General features: G+C 34.5%; 1 protein-coding gene across 3 annotated transcripts; it reads right to left on the bottom strand.

Annotated features, from left to right (window-relative positions):
* Positions 1–1,694: 1,694 nt before the first annotated feature.
* On the bottom strand, positions 1,695–24,095 carry LOC113515519 (pyruvate kinase-like). 3 transcript variants are annotated; one of them, XM_052893449.1, is made up of 11 exons: positions 23,936–24,095; positions 15,024–15,156; positions 14,174–14,397; positions 12,619–12,845; positions 10,708–10,810; positions 5,225–5,371; positions 4,505–4,606; positions 3,885–4,130; positions 3,098–3,320; positions 2,465–2,621; positions 1,695–1,941 (listed from the first exon to the last, which is right to left on the bottom strand). In XM_052893449.1, exons 1-11 carry the CDS (start codon positions 23,963–23,965, stop codon positions 1,929–1,931), a joined length of 1,605 nt encoding a protein of 534 aa, XP_052749409.1. In that variant the 5' UTR covers positions 23,966–24,095; the 3' UTR covers positions 1,695–1,928. The 3 variants fall into 3 exon arrangements, with proteins under 3 accessions (XP_052749409.1, XP_052749410.1, XP_052749411.1); XM_052893450.1 differs by lacking the exon at positions 23,936–24,095 and adding an exon at positions 23,246–23,415; XM_052893451.1 differs by lacking the exon at positions 23,936–24,095 and adding an exon at positions 19,279–19,481.
* Between the last annotated feature and the right edge of the window lie 1,007 nt (positions 24,096–25,102).

Below are 25,102 nucleotides of genomic sequence, written 5' to 3' on the forward strand. Positions count from 1 at the left end.
TTCGCATGAATTGTTAATATTAGATTTATGTGTTAATTCAGGAACATATCTTTTTTATTATACAACTTAGAATGGCAAACAAGCTGACGGCCCACCTGATGGAAAGTGGTAACCGTCGCCTATAGACATGAGCAGTACCATGGACATAACAGAGTATACTGTTTCGCCCATGATACCACCCATACGTTGCCATTCCTGAGGACTCAGGTGTTATTCCTCACTGTGTACCCAGTAAATTCACGCCATATCTCACCCTTCAAACCGAAACACAGCCATGCAAACGCAACTGCTACACGGTTGAAACACGAATGGGACAGAGGTACTCAAACAATCGACTTTTGTACAAAGTCTCCCTCTGGTGTCTGTACATTAAAACTTCATAACTTCCCACAAATCTGTAAATTCACTTCAATGTTTACAAAATTAGTCAGCTACCAATACTAATAAATTAATAATAATAATCATAAATCAGTTCACAATTACCGAAGAGATCGCTGAACATAGACACAAAGAAGTTAAATTGAGAACACATTAAAGCGTTATTGAATTCCATTAAAAATGTAGTTCAAGAATTATTGTCTTTGGACTCGAGTTCAAGGAATCCAGATTTATTCACATCCTGTTGAAACTGTCTTTTCTTATAATAATTACATGTATCTCTCTATTCCGCCATTTGTCCGGACATAAAATGGGCCACTCCTTACTTTCCCATAGGTGTAGTAAGAGACAACTAAGGCAACTTAATAGTCGATGAATAAGCAGTAGCGTCCCTCGTAAAATATCACCAAAGCCTAACTGCGGTATTCACTCGTCTGCTGAACGTGGCAACTACTAACAAACCCCTCCTTATGGAGAGACCTAAGTTCAGCAATGGACAGTTTTTTTTTATGGGTGAATATGGTATGGTAACCTCGCCTGCGCTAACGGGATACGCTGGCGGAGCACCAGTGAAGGGTGATAGATGAGAATGAAAACAGGCCAGTTAGCCCATCATGATGAATTCATCAGGAATTAACTATGATAGTTTCCAGGGAGAACCGCGATAAGGTCGACCTGGTTGGGTATATTTCTAGCAATAGGATTCTCAGTCTCCATTACTAACAATCCCTTTCCCCCCAGCAATGGACAGTTAACGGTTGATATAATAATTTTAATTATACAATTCTTTCATTCATTCACCGTTAGGTTCTAATGTTCCAAGATCGAATTCAAGTCTAGCAGTGTTAATAACCAATACATGCAGACCTATATAAGACAGAGGGAAAGCCATGCGTTTTAATACGGTATTCAGGTCGCCGTACTACCCTCAACCCTGCAAATTTATATATTTATCGCGCGGTTATCCTCTTTGTGATACATATATTTACTATTAAGAAAGTCTTGTTGCTCCTTAATATTTATTATATTTAATTAACTAAAACTAAAAACAATAAATATATTGTTTACTATTTATTAATATTGTACTAAACAACAAGCTTTCCGTATTTAGTTCGTTTCGCATTTAGTTTCTGCCAATAGGTATTATGAAAACGTAATTTCAAATCAAATAGTATTCTTTATGCAATCCGCTTGTCTACATTTTGCCTTATAGACATAGGCAACTAAAAATTCTTTACAGCGACATCTGTTGTTAATATAATTCTGCAGTATTCTCAATAATAGCTCAAGATTATTAGAAGTGAAATAAACACATATATTTTTAGAATATTTTATTATTGCGTTACACATATGCAACAATACAATAATCTTGGTAAAATATTATCATTTATTCATATAAATAAATATTTGAGAACATTTATACATTAAATTATATTTATACACGTGTATTCAAAGTGCACTAGATCTCATTAGATATCACTCGCTCCTCTCGGCGCTAATATAATACTTAAAACATTTGTATCTTGTTAGTTGATTTGTGCAGCGACACCTTATTCCACTTGACTGTAAAATATATAAATTATGTTATTGTATAATTCTGACATATTTATACATCTTAGTATACAAGGTGTATGGGACAGGTTAGCAAAAATTGAAACAATGAATAATAAACGATTATTCTAAACTGAAAACTAATGAAAATTCTTTTTGGAAAATATCAATTTTTTCCATTTAAAATTATGTAATCTATGATGTTGTGTCATAATATAAAGAAATCATAATATTTTATAGTGAACAACTATGAAATACCAAAAACAGGTGAACCCGATGGATAACGGTAGATTTCCCTAACAGCGTCATTTGCGATCAAATGGCAAAAGACAAAACTAATTCGGTATAGTAATTTTAGTTCTCAAATCGCCCTGTAGAGGCAGCACAGACGATTGATCGTATCATTTCTAGCTAATACAAAACATCATGTGCATGAAGATTGATAATAAGTATCGTTTAATTTGCACTGTTTGCAAGATAAGGCAAAGCCTAATAAGGGATGGGCGGCTACAAGTGATATATTATTAATACTAACATGATGCGCAATGTGTTAGTGAAGCCGGAGCCCTGCTTCCAGCCGGTGACGACGACAACATTATCCCCGGTTGTAATGAAGCCGCGCGCGCGGCCGAACTTCAGACCGTACTGCACGCGGTTGTCCACATCCTTGAGCCAGTCGCTCGCCGGCGGTTCTGTCAATTATGACAAATGAAATTGCAATTTTATTGTTATTTTACATATTTCCATTTTTTATATTTATTTAATTTTGTATCGAAATACAATTTTATCAAAATATTTTTTTTTGTTAAAATTTTAAATTATTAGGTTGTAAATTAAAAAAATTGGTACATGAATTGAACAAACACTGTATTCTGTGATGTCCATGCTACTATTTATATAGGTAACGGTTACCATTTTCCATAAGAAGGTTGGCTTTATTTACCATTTGTAAGTTCCAGAAAAAGAAAATTTTCCAGCAATTTAATAGGTTTCGATTTGTATGATGAGATACGCCTTATCATACCTCGTCATACAGCATATGACTGTATGACGAGTACTGGGCACTGGAATAAAAATCCTATATGTAACAAATATTGACATTGCACATGTGTTACATGCAATATAACTATGTTGTGGTCATCACAACTTGCCATCAGCCAGGCCGTACCTGTATAGACGATAGGCAGTACACCACGGTAGATATGTGCCTGTCGCGCAGTCTGCGCCTGCCGCGTGACGGCGATTATAGGGCACCGCGGGCGGTACTTGCTGAGCAGATGCGCCGAGCGGCCACTGGTGGTGATCACCACAATGGCGGCCGCGAGGCACGTAGTGGACGCCTCCACGGCCGCGATGGCTACAGAGTGCGCTGGTTCACTGGGCCGTTTCACCTAGTAAAAACAGAAATGGATGATTTAGAAGAGCTTGTAAAAAAATCTATTTAAATAAATTATAGGTTTTTGTATTTTATGCACGAAAAATTATTAATTCACTCTTGCGCCACCCACTTTCTATCTGTTCTCTTTAATATATATATGTCTGATAGAGATTGCCCTAGAGATAAGCCCTCCTTTTGTACCTTTATGTGTATATTTCAATCTGTATTTATGTTACTGTATTTCACTTGAATTATTCACATGTCATTGTATATTTTTAATTATGGTGCAATAAAGAGTTAAATAAATAAATACATTTATATTCCATATGTAATACTTAAATACATTCCATCAATGTATACAAATAGAATAGGAGATATCATTTAATTTTCAACCCATAAAAAATGGGACGATATTTAATTCAGTAATTAAAGTAATACATTTAATAATTGAGACAGTACCCTCAATTGTTAGCAACTCTACCAAGTTACCATTCAAGTCCTGTTTGGAAACCATTATGGCTGACTGACCTGACCTCGCCTTCACTTATGATATATAAAAAAAATTGTGTCCACTTACCTCACTAACGAGATCAGTAAATAGTTGTTTATGGAAGATAGCGGCTTCAGCTTCCTTGCAGATGTTGGCCATAGTGAGTACACACTCAAGGGGATAATCTCCCTTGGCGGTCTCCCCTGACAACATGACACAGTCAGCTCCGTCTAGAATGGCATTGGCAACGTCCGAGGTCTCCGCGCGGGTTGGTCTAGGCTTCTTCACCATAGACTCCAACATTTGAGTTGCACAGATGACTGGTTTGCCCACCTGAAATGTTTATTTGTTCATAAATCTTCATTCTACATTTTTTTATGACGACTTCAAATGGCATACAAGCGCGCCACCTGATGTGTAAAAGTACTTACTAATCATGGCCTCTAAACATTACCATGGTCGAGAAAAGAAATGTATAAATGTTAATTTTGAAAATTTCATGTAAATATAGAAGCTTAATTGTCATTCCTGCATAGTAATGTAAAGCAACTAATAGTTTTTAATACTAGATAATAGATTTGAATGCTCTATTTCAGTTTAGATGAAATGAAAGCAACTAAATATATTAAATTAAAAAATATACGTAGGTCTATCAGTTGTCTAATACCCGCAGTCTTACAAAAGAAGTTATTGTTTTTAATTTTTACCCTGTTACAGCGGGAAATCATAGTTTTCTGAGCCAAAAACACCTTCTCTGGTGGGATCTCGATACCGAGATCACCACGGGCGACCATAATGCCGTCCGAGGCCTGAAATTAAAACCAAATATATATAAATAATATTGATTACACACTAATTATTTTGTTTCATTAGTAAAATAAGTATCACTGTAACTAATTATTTCTTAAGGCATGTATTAACTAGATTCAATAAAGTAGTAAGTCTTAATTCAACTGTATTTTTATTATGCGATTATGCTTCGCCAATTTTGAAACAAAATTTAAATGTTGTAATTAGATCTCATTAGATCCAAAGAGGTAATGCTGCCAGTATCTTGGGTACGCTGCCCCAGTGTGGTGCATTGGGAGATTACTTATAATTAGTAATAGTGTTTAAGGAATAGTATATTAACTTTAATTTATTGATGTATTGTACATAGAATTGAATTAATATATTCATTGTAATCCATAAATTGATCCTATTAGTGAAAGTCGGATTATTTTAGTGAAGATAAGTAATTGTATTAAAAAAATGGAATCATATTTTAGAATGGAATATATCATGAATTCTGTTTTTTTTTTTTCAATATTCCATTTCGGAATGTTAAGGACTATTCTATTCAATAATTCCTTAATAACAATTAAGAAAAAAACTAAAATAAAATACAAGAAGTTTCATTTTATACCATACATAACAGTTGTACTTACAGCAATAATTTCATCAAGGTTGACCATGCCTTGGTGGTTTTCAATCTTGGAGATGATTTGAATGTTCTTCCCCTTCTCGCCGAGGATGCTGCGGATCTCCTGTAGGGCTGCACCGTTGCGGATGAACGACGCGAAGATCATATCGACCTGTTCAGAGGTAACTTCGATAAGTAGAGGGGAAAGGGATTGTTAGTAATGAAGACTGAGAATCCCATTGCTAGCAATATACCCAACCAGGTCGACCTCCTCGCAATTCCCCCTGGTAACTATTATGGTTAATTCCTGATGAATTCAACATGATGGGCGAGCTGGTCTGTTTTCATTCTCAGCTATCACCCTTCACTGGTGCTCCGCCAGCGTATCCCGTTAGCGCAAGCGGGGTTACCATACCATTTTCACCCATCAAAAAAAAAACTTCGATAAGTAGGGGAAAATTGTTAGAACGGGAACGAGCGACCCCACTAATTGCGCTAGCAAGCTTGGTTAGTTTTTGGTAAATCCATTATGATAGACTGAATGATTTATCTATATATATATATATATATATATATATATATATATATATATATATATATATATATATATATATATATACTCGCCTAACATCCATCATTTATAATGAATCCCTATTTTGTAATGGACAAGATGAAAAGCTACTCGATTGACTTTAAAAATTCTTTCACAAATAAATAGAAAGCAACATTTTCAGCAAGTAAGATAGGCTATTATTATTTTCCATCAGTGTGAAGCTAGGCCTGATCATCATCATGCCCATCATTATATCTGTCCACTGCTGAACATAGGCCTCACTTTAACATTTGCCAGTATGTTGCCACGCTTGGCAGACAGATTGGCAACCGCAGTTAGTCTTTGGTAATGTTTTAAGACAGACGCTACTCGCGCCTCGACCATTAAGTTTCCTTAGTCGCCTCTTACGACACCCACGGGACATGAAAGGATGGCCCATTGTATGTTGGAACCGCCTGTACAATGGATTGTGCTCAAAGGAATTTTTCAATATGATGCCCACAGCCACTTTCTACCATCGTACGGCTCGCCATTGACAGGGAGTTCACCCTCATACCTTACAGCCTAAATCGTCGCGTAGTGTGCGGTTTCAGAGATGTTCCCTCCCACGAACACTCATGTTGTGGAATGAGCTCTCTGCCGAGGTTTTCCCAAGAGACTACAGCATGGGGTTCTTCAAAAGGGGGATAAAGAGGTTTCTTCAGGGTCGGCAACGCACGCGTAATACCTCTGGTATTGCAGGTGTTCATAGGCTACGGTAACCACTTACCATCAGGTGGGCCGTATGCTTGTTTGCCACCTCAGTGGTATAAAAAAAACAGCAATAGCCCAGATCGCCAGTTATTAATAAAAAATATTACATTCTTTAAGCCTTTGCATATTTCGGCATTTAAGATCATTTTTCTTGTGTAAGAACAAGAGTAATGCTTACATTCGTCATTTCAACACATACATATTAATTATAGTTATTGCATATTTACGTGTTGAAATTGGTCATATTGGTAGTAAAATAAACATTTGTTACATTTTTTTTATACAACTTAAAATGACAAACAAGCTGACGGCCCACCTGATGGAAAGTGGTAACCGTCGCCTATAGACATGAGCAGTACCATGGACATAACAGAGTATACTGTTACGCCCACGATACCCCCCATGCGTTGCCATTCCTGAGGATTCAGGTGTTATTCCTCTGTACCCAGTAAATTCACGCCATATCCCACCCTTCAAACCAAAACACAGCCATGCAAACACAACTGCTTCACGGTTGAAACACGAATGGGAGAGAGGTACCCCAGCAATCGACTTTTGTACAAAGTCACCCTCTGGAAATGCTACAAGCGTGACAGATATGTACGTATGTATATATAGTATAACCGCAATTATTTTTATTCCTTGGTGACAGATAATGAAATAAAAACTTCACATATACATATCAATATATACGTCTTAATTTTATCGCATGAATGAGCACCGCGTGCTTCCGTAAATGAACTATTACGTACAAACTTACGTAAGTATGATAAAAGGATTTATATTTAGTTTATTCGTCTGTTTTCGTACACGGCGACCTTCAGTAAAGGTCGTCTTAATAACGAGACAGACGAAAAGTTCACGTATTGATTTAGTGCAAGATAATAGAGTAGCGATTTTTTTTAATAATACGACAACCTTAATAATGTGAAGGGAAGGCAGGGATTGCTTTTTTTAATGGGTAAAAACGGAATGGTAATCCCACCCGCGCTATCGGTATAAACCGACAGGACACCAGTGGAAGATGATAGGTGAGAATGAATGCAGGTCAGTTGGCCCACCATGATAAATTCGACAAGAATGAACCAAGATGGTTTCCAGGGGGAACCGCGTGGAGGCAGACCTGAGAGAGTATATGGTTAGCAATAGAACTATTAGACCCCATTACTAACAATCCCTTTCCCCCAGGGAGGGATTGTTACTAATAGGTAGGTTAGGGGGGAAAGGGATTGTTAGTAATGGAGACTAAGAATCGCATTGCTAGCAATATACCCAACCAGGTCGACCTCGCGGTTCGCCCTGGAAACTATCATGGATAATTCCTAATGAATTCATCATGATGGGCTAACTGGCCTGTTTTCATTCTCATCTATCACCCTTCACTGGTACTACACTAGCGTATTCCGTTAGCGCAGACGAGGTTGCCATTCCATTTTCACCCATAAATGTGCAGGTTAGTCCCCATTCAATAATAATGTTTATTTAATTTTCTCACAACTTTATGAATACACTGGAACACTTAAAGTAATACATCAAAGTTATCACCCATCACTCATTGCTATCAATATACCCTATTATGCCGATCTCCATGCGGTTCCTCTTGGAAACCATCGTGGTTAATTCTCGTCGACTTCACTTATCATCTTTCACTGGTGCCCCGCCAGCGTATACCGATAGCGCAAGCGGGGTTACCATACCATTTTCACACATTGAAAAAACCTTAATGATACAGCAGTTTGTCTCGCAGCTTCATAGAGTTGTGGGTTCGATCTTAGCACAATACAGATACCATAAGTATTTTGGTCTTCAATGTATTAATAAAAAATAAATATTTTAGCATGTCTATCCGTTATCTATTAGGTACATACAGTACAAGCTCTGCTTAGTTTGGGATAAAATGGCGTTCTTTCCAGTGGTATTTATTTATTATTTACACTATGTAGTTATAGATAAAAGTGGTATTTGCGTAATAAATGTTCCATATCTATGTAAAAAAAAAACTATTTTCTTTATCTATCTCAGCAGAGGATGGTAAACAAGCTGACAGCCCGCGTGATAGAAACGAACAGTTGTCGTAAATATAAAATCTACCATGACTCAAGACACTATTGTTATTAACTCGAGCCAAGGTCCTCATAACAAAAGTCCGCGACGGATACACTGTGCCTACGATAGGTACAAACTGTGTCTGTTACGGGGGCAATGGAATTATTAATAACAGGATAGGGGGTTAATGGGTGATAATGTGTGAAGATGATAAATTTGCGGTTTATTTGGTTTAATTATAATCAAACCAAGTAAACCGCAAATCTATCATCATACTTAATATTCTGTTAGCGAAGTGTTATTGGCTTCGAGTTTTTAGGGAAACTGCGTTTCTTAAGACAAAAATCTCTAATCCGGCCATGCAAACGTAATGAAGGACGTAGGAATTTTTCAAGCTCCCACATTGTATAAGATACGTTGTCGGCCACATGGACACCTGTCGACAAAGCTTGAAAGTTTCCATATATTTCTTACCATCAAAACCAGAGGGAGACTTTGTATAAAAGTCGATTGCTTGGGTACCTCTGTCCCATTCGTGTTTCAACCGTGAAGCAGTTGTGTTTGTATGGCTGTGTTTCGGTTTGAGGGGATATGGTGTGAATTTACAGGGTACAGAGGAATAACACCTAAGTCCTCAGGAATGGCAACACATGGGGGTATCATGGGCGAAACAGTATACTCTGTTATGTCCATGGTACTGCTCATGTCTATAGGCGACGGTTACCACTTTCCATCAGGTGGGCCGTCAGCTTGTTTGCCATTCTAAGTTGTATAAAAAAAAAACCACAAAAGTTCGATGATCAATTAATTAGAACCTTATTACGTAATTTTGTTTGGTACATTCAGAAGTTAATATGGAGAAAATGCAATGGTGACCTCGCCTACGCTATCAAAATACACTGGCGGGGTGCACCAGTGAGAGATCACAGGTGATTTTGAAGTCAGGCCAGATGGCTCATCATGATGAATTCACTAAAAATTAACGACGATGTTTTCCAGAGAGGACAGCATGAAGTTCTATGAATACTAAGGAGGGCCCTCTGGGGAGAAAGGGATTGTTAGTAATGGTGCCTAACTGACTCATTGCTAGCAATACATGCTATCAGGTCGACACCCACGCGATTACCCACTAGAAACCATCGTGGTTAATTCTAGTGGAATTCGTTACGATGGGCTAACTGTCCTGCTTTCGTCTTCACCTATCCTCCACCTATTCACACATTGAAAAAACTTTAATGATACAACAGTTTACTCGCAGCTTTTTTTTTTTTACAACACAGGGGGCAAAGGAGCATGCGGCTCACCTGATGGTAAGTGACTACCGCCGCCCATGATCACCCACAACAACAGCGGCATTGCAGGTGTGCTGCCGGCCTTTTAAAAAGGAATATACTCTTTTCTTGAAGGTTATGTTGTCGTATCGGTTCGGAAATACTGCTTCATGGAGTTGTGGGGTATCAACAAAAATCAATCAATCCGTTATAAACAAACATACCGCAAAATTATTATTATTATTGAAGATTATACGTGGAATAAATCTTATTGATTACTTTGTACTATTTACATTATAATCCGTGTATTTATGATTAAGATCTAAATTGATTTAGTTTTATATATGTATTTTTATTTATATTATTTTTTTCTTTCCTTTTTTCTATACTTTATTTATTTATTTATTTAACACTTTATTGCACCAACATAACATGATTTGTTAAACAATGTTCAATACATTATTTATCTTATATTTTTCTGTTTTAAGTGCGAATCTATGGCCATAGCTGTATGGTTGGCACAGTGCATGTGCTAACTCTACGGGCATAGGGTTCGATCTTCGGGCACGCAATCTCTATATTATTTTTATTTATTTATTTATTCATTAGTACATATATGTGTACATGACGGATTTAATGCTAAAAGCATTCTCTCCCAGTCAATCATAGGCAAGTGTCAGAATACTCGAATGCGGTACTAGTAATTATTGATATACATACATACTAAAATTACATATATAAATAACAAATATATAAAATATACTATATTATATACGAAATTAAGAATAATATAAAGTACTTATCACTATACCAATAAAGTACACTTTCCAGTTATATTATGCGCACCCGACGATATTTACTAATTACTATATTGAATTTACTCACGCCTTGTTCAACACCAAACAGCAAGTCAGCCTTGTCCTTCTCTGAGACAGCTGGCAAATCCACTGGGATTCCAGGCAGGTTAACGCCCTTCCTCGATCCAAGGCTCCCTGTTATTACAATAATAAATATTACTATGTTCTCCATAAACTATTCTACTGTAGAACAAAATCGTGTAACTCTGATTTCCAAGGGGAAACGCGACGAGGTTGACCTGTAAGGCAACTAGTCCCTATTACTAACAATCCCTTTCCCCCTGTCAATAGCTTAAATGGGGTTTTCATTTCATTTTAGTCCCAAGACCTTCGTAGACTTAAAATGCCGCTTCTAAAGTGTTACGTGACACTATATGGATCTAATATAGGAGTAGAGGGGAAAGGGATTGTTAGTAATGGAGACTAAAAATCCCATTGCTAGCAATATACCCAACCAGGTCGACCTCCTCGCGGTTCCCCTTGGAAACTATCATGGTTAATTCCTGATGAATTCATCATGATGGTCTAACTGGCCTGTTTTCATTCTCATCGATCACCCTTCACTGGTGCTCCGCCAGCGTATCCCGTTAGCGCAGGCGGGGTTACTATACCATTTTCATCCACAAAAAAAAATACAGGAGTAAACTCTATAATCTATTCATAGTGATTATCTATGTTTAAAAAGACTTTGCTTTACAAAAAAAAACTACTACTAGTATTCCACTACTTCCTATGCCACTATGACTTGACTGGAAGAGATCTCATTCAGAGATTCACCTTTGGTTATGTTATTACAATTTGTTATTATTATTGTATGTTTTTAAATAATTAAAAAATAATTATAAAATGAGTAAAGTGAATTAATTTTATGACTTCTGATTTGTAATACACTAGGACTAAGCTCTCACTACCTACCTATAAGGGGCAAATTAATCCATTTTATAGATTGTATTATCAAAATTACGTTGAATTTTGTCTAGAAAATAGATTAACTGAAATTCCACAAATAATACAGATACAAATATACAAAGAAATTACAGGTTGCAACTTAGTAGGTTACTGCAGAATTCCATATCACTGATTATTTGATTACAATCATTTTGTTTAATTCCGTTACCATTGGTATGTGTGTGACTACCAACATTTAAAGATTGACCGCCACTATTACTAACAGATGTTTATACCAGAGGGAGACTTTGTACAAAAGTCGATTGCTTGGGTACCTCTGTCATTCGTGTTTCTACCGTGAAGCAGTTGTGTTTGCATGGCTGCATTTCGGTTTGAAGGGTGGGATATGGTGTGTACATGGTACAGAAGAATAACACCTGAGTCCTCAGGAATGGTAATGCACGGAGGGTATCATGAGCGCAACAGTTTACTCTGTTGTGTCATGGTACTGCTCATGTTTAAAGGCGACGGTTACCACTTTCCATCAGGTGGGCCGTCAGCATGTTTATCATTCTAAGTTGTATAAAAAAGGCATTTTACGATCTTCCATATTAGCCATCAATTTCGAACTTTTCATTTATCTTTTTATTCATGTACGTTTTTCAAAACGGAGTTCAAATAAATCTAATCAAATAACCACTACTACATTCTATAGCATGGGTCGAATCTTATTTTTAGATACCGCTAAACATTTCGATTTCAGCTTGTATAAAAAAATATTGTTAACAAATATGCCAACGATAAAAATAACGCCGGTTCGCACCTGTACTGCTGTTTGCTTCCACTTATCAGGCTATTTCTCTGCTCAATTCTCTGATTGCTCAGCAGCCAGATATTGATATATTTAATGACAAAATAGATATATTTTTAAAATGTTGTACAAAATTTTTACGTTTGTAAAATAAACCTATGGCTCACTACACGTTTTGGGAGACTGTAAGTGTGGTGAGTAATTTATAAATAAATAAATAAGCATATGATAGTATCCGACATACCTCCATTTTCAATCGTGCACACAAGAGTGTCAGCCGTAGCAGACTGACAGATCACAGAAATGAGCCCATCATCGATGAAGATCCTGTTGCCTGGCTTCACTACGTTGGTGATGTTCTTGTAGTCCACAAAGATGGTGGACGCGTTGCCCTTCTCTTGGTACGAGGGGTCGGTGGTCAACCTGATTGTGTCACCTTTCTTCAGTTCCACTTCAGCCGAACCACCCTATGGCAACAAATGGTGATTTAGTGGTAATATAAAAATTATAGAAACATTATTAAGGTCTATATTCCTAGTGTGGGGGAAATGGGATTATTAATAATTTTTTTTTACAATGTACCAGCAGAATACACACCAAAAAACCTACAAACTTTTGTTTCGTTTATAAATTCATGAATATTTTGTTGTCAACTTATGTCGACTAGCAGCCCTATTGCTAGCAATATAATATACCAAGTCAATCTCCTTGCGGAAAGCCCGTGGAAAATATCGTGGTTTATTCTTATTGAATTTGTAATGAATGAATAAGAAAAACCATATTTCACTGATGGCCCCGCCAACGTTTGTCAACATTATCATACATTTAAAAAAAGGCCTACTGTAATTTATTGTATAAAGATTATAATATAAAACTTTGCTTCGATAAGTTCGTACGGAAATCTGAGTTTCCGAAACCATCCACTAGAGGCGCAGTTAAGTTTTCAGTACAAATCAGCGACATAATCGCTAATGAATTACTGAAATATTCTTCACAACTATTTGACTTTTTATACTCTAATTCCCTGCATTAGAGGGTTAAGAAGTAATGTATGTATTGGTAGCCACGAGAAAACAGTTACGTAGCTCGTTTACCCCTGTGTTATAAAAAAAATTTCTTCACGACAAGTGATTGTATGTAGATATATAATATTTAATAACTTTAGTGTAGTATAAAATTCAATTAGTGTACTACTATAATTATATAAAGAGGTAATGGATACAAATCCTAATTGACATAATTTAGTAAAAATTATCAATTATATTTAATGATAAGTGTCATACATTAAGGAGTAATTAATTAATAATTTATTATATCTGACGTCATTATTATAGTGGTGTTATTTGATTAAATAATTATAAATATAGATTTTGTATAAAATCAAAGAACTTTTTCGCTCTCATACCTATTATCAAGAAAAAAATTCATTTTATTCACATATCTAAATTCCTTTTAAAGGATAGAATCGTTGCCAGATACACATAATTTTCAATATATAATGGGATTTAAATTGCCATGTATAAACCTTTTCCTCATGGAATACTCTCATAATATTTCCAAATGAGAGTTTAGTTTATGTGTAAAAAAGACAGGCTACTAATTTGAGTATGTATTATAACATATGTGTATTTTTATAATTTTTTTAGTATTTTTTTTTAAATTTAACACTTTTTCTCTGTACTTTTTTTTCAATATACAGTTTTAGATAACATTGATTTTTATTATTTAGTCATATCATTGTCACGCGAATTCGAAACTAATAATGTATTCGTAAACTTTAAACAATAGTACTTACACCTTCGAGGAGACCTGTTCTAATCTCTGGACCCTTGGTGTCGAGAGCGATGGCCAGAGAGAACGGGATGCCAAGCTTGGCACTGTAATTCTTCTCTGCTTCTCTGCAGTTCTTAATAGTCTCGGCGTGGTACTCGTGCGAGCCGTGGGAGAAGTTCATGCGGGCCACATTCATGCCCGTTTCCATCATCTTCTCAAGCATGGCGACATCGCGGGAGGCCGGACCTGATAAATGGTTTAGAATTCAATTGAAACTCGGTCTAAGTAGGTCGACATAGCCGTAGGAGAAAGTTTTCAATAAATGTTTTTTTTTTTTTTATATACAACTTAGAATGACAAACAAGCTGACGGTCTACCTGATGGAAAGTGGTAACCGTCGCCTATAGACATGAGCAGTACCATGAACACAACAGAGTATACTGTTTCGCCCATGATACCCTCCATGCGTTGCCATTCCTGAGGACTCAGGTGTTATTCCTCTGTACTCAGTAAATTCACGCCATATCCCACCCTTCAAACCGAAACACAGCCATGCAAACACAACTGTTTCACGGTTGAAACACGAATGGGACAGAGGTACCCAAGCAATCGACTTTTGTACAAAGTCTCCCTCTGGTTCAAAACTTTATAAAAAAAATTATAAATAGTAGAGTTTCTTGTCAGTTCTTTTAAATTGAACCCGTAATTATATATATAATTTGAACTTGTCAGTAATAGAAATTTCAGTAAGACAAAATTCTATTATTGAAAAGTACGAATTTTATGGGACTAGGCTTTTTAATTAATATTTTGTAATTAACATATAAATGTAGGACGTTTAAAATAAATAATTAAGCATTATAATATCTCACCAATAGTACAGATGATGCCCGAGAGTCGAACGTACGACGCCTTGGAGTCGATGTCGAGGGCACAGATGTGCTGCAACTGGGAGCCCACGTTGGCCGCCAGCAGCTGCATTCCGGGCTTGTCGGAGGAGCCCGTCTGGTGATAATCATTATTGGTTAAATATTAATAATATAAAAATCACATCAATGACATCATGTTTGTGCACGCTAATATCCGACATCGGGGGAAAGGGGTTGTTAGTAATGGGGGGTCTAATTAATGTATATTGCTAGCAAGAGGTCAATTAACAAGTTAATTAGGGGGAACCGATAGGTCGACCCGACCTCCATACGGTTCCCCCTGGAAATCATCGTGGTTAATTGTAGTGAAATTCGTCACGATGGGCTAACTAACCTACTTTCATCGTCACCTATCATCTATCACTGGTGCCTCGCCAGCGTATACCGATAGTGCAGGCAAGGCGCCATTCCAATATCATCCATTACAAAAAAAATATCTGACATCGATTAGAAGACATTGTTAGTAACGAAGACTACCAGTCTCATTGCTAGCAATATACCCTGTTGGGTCGACCTCCACGTAGTTCCCCCCGAAATCGATCGTGCTGAATTCCATATACATAATAATAGGTATATACAGACTTTGTATTTGTAATTTCTTTTTTAGTTTTGGTAATAAAAAAAATTACTTCTAGGAAAGAACGTGTGAAAATGGAATGGTAACCCCGCCTGCGCTAATGGGATACGCTGGCGGAGCACCAATGAAGGGTGATAGACGAGAATGAAAACAGGCCAGTTGGCCCTCAGGAATTATCATTCATCAGGAATTAACCATGATAGTTTCCAGGGGGAACCGCGAGGAGGTCGACCTGGTTGGGTATATTGCTAGCAATGGGATTCTCAGTTTCCATTACTAACAATCCCTTTCCCCCGTTTGAAACTCTATTAATACTAACATTAGTTTTAAGGATTGTATCGCGTTAATTAACATAATGTAATATTACAGGAAAAAAATGCTTAGTAACAGGAACACGGAACATAGCCAGAGGAAATCAATAGCGTAGGAATGGTTACTTTTCATTTATTTTCATCAAATTCATATGCACTGTTATGCACCAACGCATATCGTTTGTGACTATGTTTTACAACAGTGCATGTGAATGTGAAAAAGACTCTATTTTTCGCGCTTAGCCTCTCATTTGGGCCGTTGTGCGTATGAGTCGTGGCTAGTACAGCCAACCTAGCTCCGCCCAGAAGCGCAGAAGCTTCCTGGGTTCTTCACAGGCCTCACGGAGCGACCTCACCGTTCCGAGGATTTCTAAACGTTGATGGGCCACAGCTTCACATTCCAGGATTACGTGAGCAGCCGTTTCTTCGGCGTCGAAACAGCCTCGACATAGAGGGCTGTCTGTGGTTACAACAGTGCATGTCATTAACGAAATTTATCAAACAAATGGTAACAGTGGTTTCAATCGTACTAAAACTAATATGGGACTACCTATTCTATCTTGTATACAAAAAGAATCATCAAAATTGGTTCAGAATTGGCGAAGATAAAATACAAGTGCATTGAGAATATAAAAAATTTATTTTTAAAATATACTATGTATGAATAATACAGTAAACATATGTGTGTGACAATTGGTAAGACCTAGTATACATTAGGTACACAAAACAAGTCATAAGAACTAATCATTTTGACATTGAGGTATAATTTGTATTACACTAAATAAATGTGAATTTTACAAAATACCTATTAAAGTATTAAGTAATCAAATAAAATAAGTCTCAAATTAAACTACATACCACACAACCATTATTACTAGACAAAAATATATAAATAATTAGATATTATGTAAGATATAATTATCTTTAACTGTACTTTATCTTTGACTGTAAGAGATCCCTTTATGGGATAAGTCCGCCATTGTATATTAAATCATTTACCAGTGTTTAATCTGAGTTATGTACAATAAAGATTTTACAATACAATACAATCTTTTCTATGAAGTAGTCATTTCATAGTCATTTTTAGTAAGTAACAACTTTTAAGAAGCTAAAATCAAGCCTAAATAAACTACTAAATTGATTATAAAATTCTTCCACATCCATCAAGCTTTACTATACCTAAAAATATTAATTACATTATTTTTAGTATATAATTATGTTGTACTAAGTCCATGTTTCTTTCATATTTCGACAGGAAAACTTCTTACTTCATAATTTCAAAGGAAAACTTTATGCAGTAAATAATAGATAGACATTTCCATTATTCCAATAATTTACAAAGAACATAGTTCTGTAGTTGTCTATATATTCCTTATTTCTTCTTAGTAAATGTCTGTAACAATTAGTTATTCCTTAATATAGGATCCAACTTGATTATGATAAAATAAATATTATAATATTAATAAAATATTATTAATATTATAAAGGAAACATCATGAATGCCAGCTATAAGAGTATTTAAAGTAGGTTGGGGGGCATGTTGTACATTTGAAATTGGTAATGTACATGAAAAACTTATGGCTGCATTCTCTAGATATTTTCACCATCACCCAGTGATTGTGTACAATTGCTGATAATATTTTGTAACAAACATAAATGAATTTTTACTATAAAGTTAATGAAATCTGTAATAATTATATGTAATTAAGATATGTAAAGAAGTTAAATTCCAATGTATATATTTAAATATGTTCCATTCATAATAAGTTATTTTAGGAAGAACAATCAACCATCCAACCTGATGGTTAATTTAAATGTACAGAAGTCACCTTGTTAAAAATGCCTCATTAAAGCATGACTAACAAAATGGCTGTGTGGTCCCGGCATAGAATAGGACATCCCTTCCGTTCCCATAAGTGTTGTAAGAGTTGACTAAAGGAGGGCATGGGATGGGCAACAGCGTCCCTCTTAAAACATTTCTAAAGCCTGACTGCGATTGCTAATCTGCCTGCTAAGCATGGCAACTACTGGAAAAAGCTCTCCAAGGGGGAGGCTTATGTTCAGCAAATTTGTGGGCACTGCTAATTCGATTCAAATGTATAAAAAGGTTTTGATTTGATTTAAATATAGCTAATGATCACAATAAGGTAAAAGCAGAAAGGTTTTAGTTATAAGTAAAACTTTAATAGTTAAAACATTATTAAAATACGCAATAAGTTAAAACAGTAATTCCCTTCTGAACCACAAAATATGAAATATCTTGAGTTATGTGCCTTGAGCAAAATATTATTTCCATATAAGGTAAACATACTTATTTACACTCCTTAAGTTTTAAAATGTTCTTAGAATTATGTAACATTTTAAATAGTATTCCTAAAACTTATTAAACTAAATTTTTTAAGTCATTAAAACATTATTTATAAGGTATGACTCTATAATAAAAAATATATTTATGTATCAAAAATTTATTTATGTGCCTTTCTATATCAAAATCTTAAAAGATCTTGAATACTTGTTAAGTCATTAAGTTGATTTGAAATTTTTAAGCAATTCTTTTTAAGTTCAAGTAATCAAAGTAATACCGCAATAATATAATTTTAATAATTTATGCTACTTATAATAGCATAAATTACAATATTATTTTAATTTATAAAGAAAAATTTTATTAATACATTTATTTTCTGTATCAATGAAAAATTAATATTACAAGTCATACATATTATTTATTTGTAATTAAAACAATGAAATTGAATATCTAATAGCAAATATATAAATACAAAATAAATATACTTAAGATTGCATTATGAAGTATTTTGATTTCAAAAGGATAAAAAATACCTGTATATTAGATAAGATAGTGTTTAAGTATCACCTTTCAAAGACAAAAGTAATTCTAAATTTAAAAAAAAATGAAAAATAAGTAAATATTTTTGCAGATTATGTACCCTATGGAGTAGAGAAGGAATTTAAAATTTGTGTTAAGAATTACGTAGTTCCTAGATATGTATTTAATTAAATTCATAAAAAATCCAATATTTGTTGTACACTATACTACACATACTTAAAAAATATCACTGAAAATAATTACTTTCCTTAATAGATACTATAAACTTTTTCTCTTGCCTATTTGATTATTTACCAGTCTCTACCTGTGAGTGCCTCTCATAATAAACATTATAAAGGAACTACTTTGAGCAAAAACCGGCGTGAATTATTGTCAAGGCAACACATGAAAAAACATTAAACAAGTACCTAGTTCACGTAACAGCTGACATCGCACAATAATAGAGCGAGGAAAAAAATTATTTACCTCAGTTTTGCCATCGTATATCGTTGTCCAGACCATATTCACAGAATTAAAATGTAAAATCCGTAACTGAAAGTGAACGTTGAATAGAACAATTGGCGTTTGTGATCTTGAACTGCCCTTTAAAATTGGAAATCTGCGCCCCGGAGCGAAGCGCGCCGAACATTGGGCGGCGAGAGAGAAAAGTGAACTGCGCGCGCACCACGCCGCCACGACTGTGGGGTGAGTGCAACAATGGAAATACTAAAAACTGGATATCTTATCTATTCCCATGATAATTTATTCATCATAGCTTCATATTCTTCATTTTTTTTTCTATATTGTACCTTTGATCGCGACCAAATTGTAACTAATAGATTTTACAAACACACGGGAACGAGTTCATATCCACTTCTAAATATACATATTTGAAAACATGCCAATATTTTGCTTTTGTAAACATAAATATCTCTACAACGCCTTTATTGTACTCCTTCTTTTTTCTTTTCTATTTTATTTACCAACACTATCGTTTTAGCGTATTTAAATTTTCTTTAATTTGAGTGCGATAATAAAACTGATAGTTGACATCAAGAAGGAAGGAAATGGGATAACTTTTCTATTTTCGTTGTAGATTCATCATTTTCATTTTTCCGTATCCGGGAAAATCATAGATTAAAAAAAATTAAAGTGTTACTATTTAATGGTTGAATTATATAAAAGAGTGGAGCGGGACTACGATTAGTAGTATGCTCGAACGAATTATAAAATGGTTTTCTGTATGATCCTGTAATTCAATACGGTATTCAATATGCATGCTATGATAACCGAAAGTTTAAGAATGAAATCTATAGAAATTAATAAAAGATACATTAGATTGTGTCAGGTATTCCTTATTAATGTCTTAACTGTTTCTTGTTATTTAAGTATTCTGAAAAAAATGTAGCAAAATTTCATACCTTTTTATGTCTCTTTTGTTTTCGCTTTGGAAATTACTTTTACTGATTAGACTTTTCCAATCGATTTAACAAAAAGAAGATTCTCAATTCAATTGTATTTTTTTTTTTTTTTTTTTTTGTGTTAATACAGAACACTCGTTATTTATGAATCAAGTTCGGATTTTTTTATCTGAAAGAATATGGTTTGCAGTTAAACCAGTAGATATTTGATCAAAATCGGTTCAGTAGTTTGGTTTTGAAATCAAAGTAACTGGTTTTGCCACGATTGTAGTCAGTGCTTTTTTTTTTTGTGAAACAAAATTTACCTGAACTTTTGGTGTCCAATAAATTATATTATTTTACATATACGAAGTAGTCGTATTTATTCCTTGAGAAATGTCATGTTTAAGTATTATCACGCTTGAATTAATTTTTCTTTTAATGTCAGTATCTCAAGAGGACAAGTTTTCAGAATAATCACATCGCAGAAGATTGTAAAATGACAGGACGTTGGCAAAGTATCAAAGATCTTTTGATTTGGCATAGACATGTTCATTTAACCATGCGCCTTCTCTGAATAACAGAACAAATTTTTATTATCAAATCGTATTCACAGCAAAGATTAAAAGAAATCTTTTGATGACACGGCATTATGGTTCATTTTCCACAGTCATAATTATCATTCTGAATTTTGCAGTCCGCTACGCTATATCACCGAACAATTATTTTTATTTATAAGCGGATGGCGCCTTCTGACATTAAACCTTTCCACTAAACTTAGAGAAAGTTTGTAAGCTAAAGAGTTGTAATTATCGTTCAAAATGTTTTTTTTTTTTATTTCTGAATATATATATATTTATTAAAATGTTTAATTTTCTTAATTCAATAGTACTTTTAGTGTTTATGTTATGCCTTCATCATCAAAATCGTTTTTCATTGTTTTTGTTTAATCGAAATACTTCACTCGCATATCCTTCTGTACTAATTTTGTCCCTATATATTTTTTCGTAAAATAATTTTTAAATCAGACAATTATAATTGCCTAAATTATTTACTTTAGACAGCAATGTCACTTTTAATTTTAACTGACTTTTAGTTAACTGTATAATTTTTTTTCGTGACCTTTCACTAACCTTGACACTATGAGACGAATCTTTAGCTCAAGAAATATAGATTAAAATAAAGAAAAAACTTTTTAAAAGATTAAAAAAGGTCAATATTAAATAGTTACCAGTTTGTACGAAAAATTTATTATACCTCTCAAATATAAAAAATAAATTCGCTTTATAAATCTTGTCGCTGGAATTTCCGGTGATTAGTTTTTTAAGCCAGATAGCATACCTATTTTGACAAAAGGAAATTGTATTTCAGTATTTAATCGTTGTTACGAATAGATTATAGCTGTTCTCGATGTATAATTGGTTAATGCGAATAGGATAGGTACATTGGATTTCTTTTAAATTGTTATGTTGTAAAAATAGTGTAATTCTGTAGACAATAAGCATTTGTGGTAGAAATGGTGGATAGTTGAAATAGAATATTTAACAAAGGCGGCTCATATCTGGTGTGGCATTCTTTGTGTGTCATACCTAATGGAGATTTATTATGGATACCAAAGTAAGGACTTCACAACTTTAAATAATGAAAGACCGTCATAAAAAAATGGACACCTTTGTTGCCTTGGTTATAATTGATATCACGCGGGGGGAAAGGGATTGTTAGTAATGGAGTCTGAGAATCCCATTGCTAACAATATACCCAACCAGGTCGACCTCCTCGCGGTTCTCCCTGGAAACTATCGTGGTTAATTCCTGATGAATTCATCATGATGGGCTAACTGGCCTGTTTTCATTCTCATCTATCACCCTTCACTGGTGCTCCGCTAGCGTATCCCGTTAGCTCAGGCGGGGCTACCATACCATTTTCACCCATTAAAAAAAAACTGATATCATGCTATCAATAAACTCATCCATTAGACCTAGAGACTCAATACTACTATAAACAGAAGGGTTTTATAACAGCCAGTAAACTGTGGGTAATTGGTTCTGTCTGTATGGTCTACTGAGAATTTGGGACTGTTGAGTGTTTAAGGTCGAGTTAGGCATAGTTTTTTTTTTACGTAGTGAGTACAGTTAAGTTAGAATTATGAGTTATTTAGTTAATGAATTACTTAGAATACAGTTCCATTAGAGTTCAGTTTAGTTAGTTCAGTAAATGTAGTTTAGCTGCGCAATCGTCAAATTTAGTCAGTAAGTTCAGTTAAGAAGTTCAGCCACTTCGGAATCAACACCGTTCAGAAATATCTAGTTCGAAAGTAGGATGGCCTAATTCGTTCTGAAGTAGTAACGGTTCGGTAGTACGAACGAACGCGACAACAAAATTAAAGCAATAAGTATGAATAAAAAGTAATCTATCACGAAGTAGGCTATGCATTAAGAAGAGAGAAAACTGCATGAATGAAGGTAACTACGGGGATAGAAAGAAAGAATAGACGGAGAAATAAATCCAGTAAGAAATCGTCGTGGTATTATTTCCTGTCGGCATCGCCCACTTTTCGCACATAACAACCTAATTAGCACACAATCCGGTTCGTATAGATCAGCAAGATCGTCTTCATTCGTTATAATTAACTTATATAAAATAGATAATCAATGACCATTTAAATTATTTTAAATTGACATAAAATTACTTGTCCGTATATTTAACACGTTTAAAGTTAAGGTTATGTCTTATTATTGACTCACACGATCAAAATTGTGTGCATACATCATTTTCCTTGTTACTACAATAACCTGTAATAGCTATAGCTATAATACAAATTGGCCAAGAACTTCATTTGTTAATGTCATTTAAACCATCACATAACAATGTTCGTAATACTTAAATAATGATAATTAATTTCTTTCTATATCATATTATGACACTACATTTCTTACTCGATAACTCTGAAATTTAAAGTGAAACTTTTTATTATTTACCAACTAAGTAGTTCTTTACTGTATAAAGTTAAGTACAGTTAAACTTTCTGAAAATATATAGTATTGTGTACTTACATGTGACATTTTAGATTAAGAATTCTTCTTGATGAATTAAATTGTTATAACGTTTTAAATTACTTAAATGGTATTATTAACACTTGCCACAATACATAGAAAGATGATTAAATATACACTAATAGATAAGTAGCTTAGTTTGACAGTAACTTCTTTCATGCAAGGACTTTAGAGGTCAACTGAATGTCATAGTCAGGTAAATGGAAATTTTTAGGCTAGAAACACTATTCATGGTTTTGACCATAGTCTAAATGTTTAATTTTTTTTTCTAATATGTAGTAACTTGCTTCGATTTAGCTTTTAAAATTAAACTCTTCATTAATAACACCTATAAGTATTGTCATTAATATTTATTTTTATTTAATTTCTTTATAAAAGTATTTAAGGTTATATTTGATGTATTTGTGTAAAAAAAGATTTTAAATATTGTATATCATGTAGGTATGAATAAATTTACTGATCTTGACTGTATTATTTGCGAATATCTACTTATGATAAAAAAACCTAATTTCTGGTAATTGATAAAAATTTGTTTATTTATAGAAGTATCTATCCACATAAAACACATATAGAAAGACATTTTTGCAGAAAAATTCTTTTCTAACAACAAATGTTATCTATGTACCTACCTACATTGAAAATAATTTGACTAAATTTATTTAAAAGTATGGTATAAAAATGACTACTTACTGCTTCCAATCTATTCTTTATAGCTTTCATTATTCCAATAACTAGCACGAATATAAAAAATTAAAAAGCAACCACGACAAATAAAAGTACAATAGCAAGCTAGTATAAAGCTGATACGACGACCACTTGACCACTACTAACTGTACGAAAGATTGTTTAAAGACCCGTATACCCTACATTATCAGTTGATAAAAAAACATGTATGCCCTCTTATCAAGTCACCGGGTCCTATCTCTGACCAATTAAATATTTATAATATTTATTGAGATATATTCCCATACACGATTGTTACATTGAGACAAAAATATATACACATTTTAAGATAAAAATAAAGAGTAGTGTGAGTTAAAATCAAGAACTGAGACTACCGATAAACATGAATTTTTAATCGTTATGTTTGAATATTCTAAATAATGATGTGTAGTACGTTCATTTAATAACTACCTAACTTAAACATAACAAAGTATACCAGTTTTATGGGTCACTAGTTTTTAACCGCGATTTCGCGTGATTGGGATATGTTTACTACCGGGATAAAAAGTATCTTATATCCTTCTTCATCTCATATAGTACGTATACCTAATATGTGTGTATGGGGGGGAAGGGATTGTTAGCAATGTGGACTACCAGCCCCTGTGCTAGCAATATACCCTGTTGGGTCGACCTCCACGTGGTCCCCCTGGAAACCATCGTGATGAATATCAGGTGTATTCATCACGATGGGCTAACTGACCTACCTTTTCATTCTCACTTATCATACGTCAGCGTATACCGTTTTTTTTTTTTTTTAATAGGTGATAATGGAATGGTAACCCCACCTGCGCCACCGATATACACCGGCGGGGCACCAGTGAAGGATGATAGGTGAGGATGAAGCACGTCATTTAGCCCATCGTGACGAATTCAACAAGAATTGTTCACGATGGTTTCCAGGGGGAACCACGTGGAGGTCGACCTAACAGGGTATATTGGTAGCAATGGGGCTGTCAAACTCCATTGCTAACAATCCCTTTCCCCCCAACGTATACCGTTAACGCAGGCAGGGTTACCATTCTGTTATCATCCATTAAAAAAAAAAATGTGTGTATGTAGAACTATCAAATTTCATAAAGATTGGTTAAGCCATTAAGGCGCTATAAGGTAACAAACAAACTTACTTTCATATTT

The sequence above is a fragment of the Galleria mellonella genome, unplaced genomic scaffold, assembly GCF_026898425.1.
Source record: "Galleria mellonella isolate WM207_F2 unplaced genomic scaffold, CSIRO_AGI_GalMel_v1 utg173, whole genome shotgun sequence".
Lineage (NCBI taxonomy): Eukaryota > Metazoa > Arthropoda > Insecta > Lepidoptera > Pyralidae > Galleria > Galleria mellonella.

Coding starts and splice junctions, on each gene's coding strand:
- LOC113515519 (XM_052893451.1), bottom strand. CDS start 19,314: ATGGTCTGGACAACGATATACGATGGCAAAACTGAG. Junction 3,321..3,884: donor TTACTGATCTCGTTAGTGAG/GTAAGTGGACAC, acceptor TGTTTTTACTAG/GTGAAACGGCCCAGTGAACC. Junction 2,622..3,097: donor ACTGCCTATCGTCTATACAG/GTACGGCCTGGC, acceptor CATAATTGACAG/AACCGCCGGCGAGCGACTGG.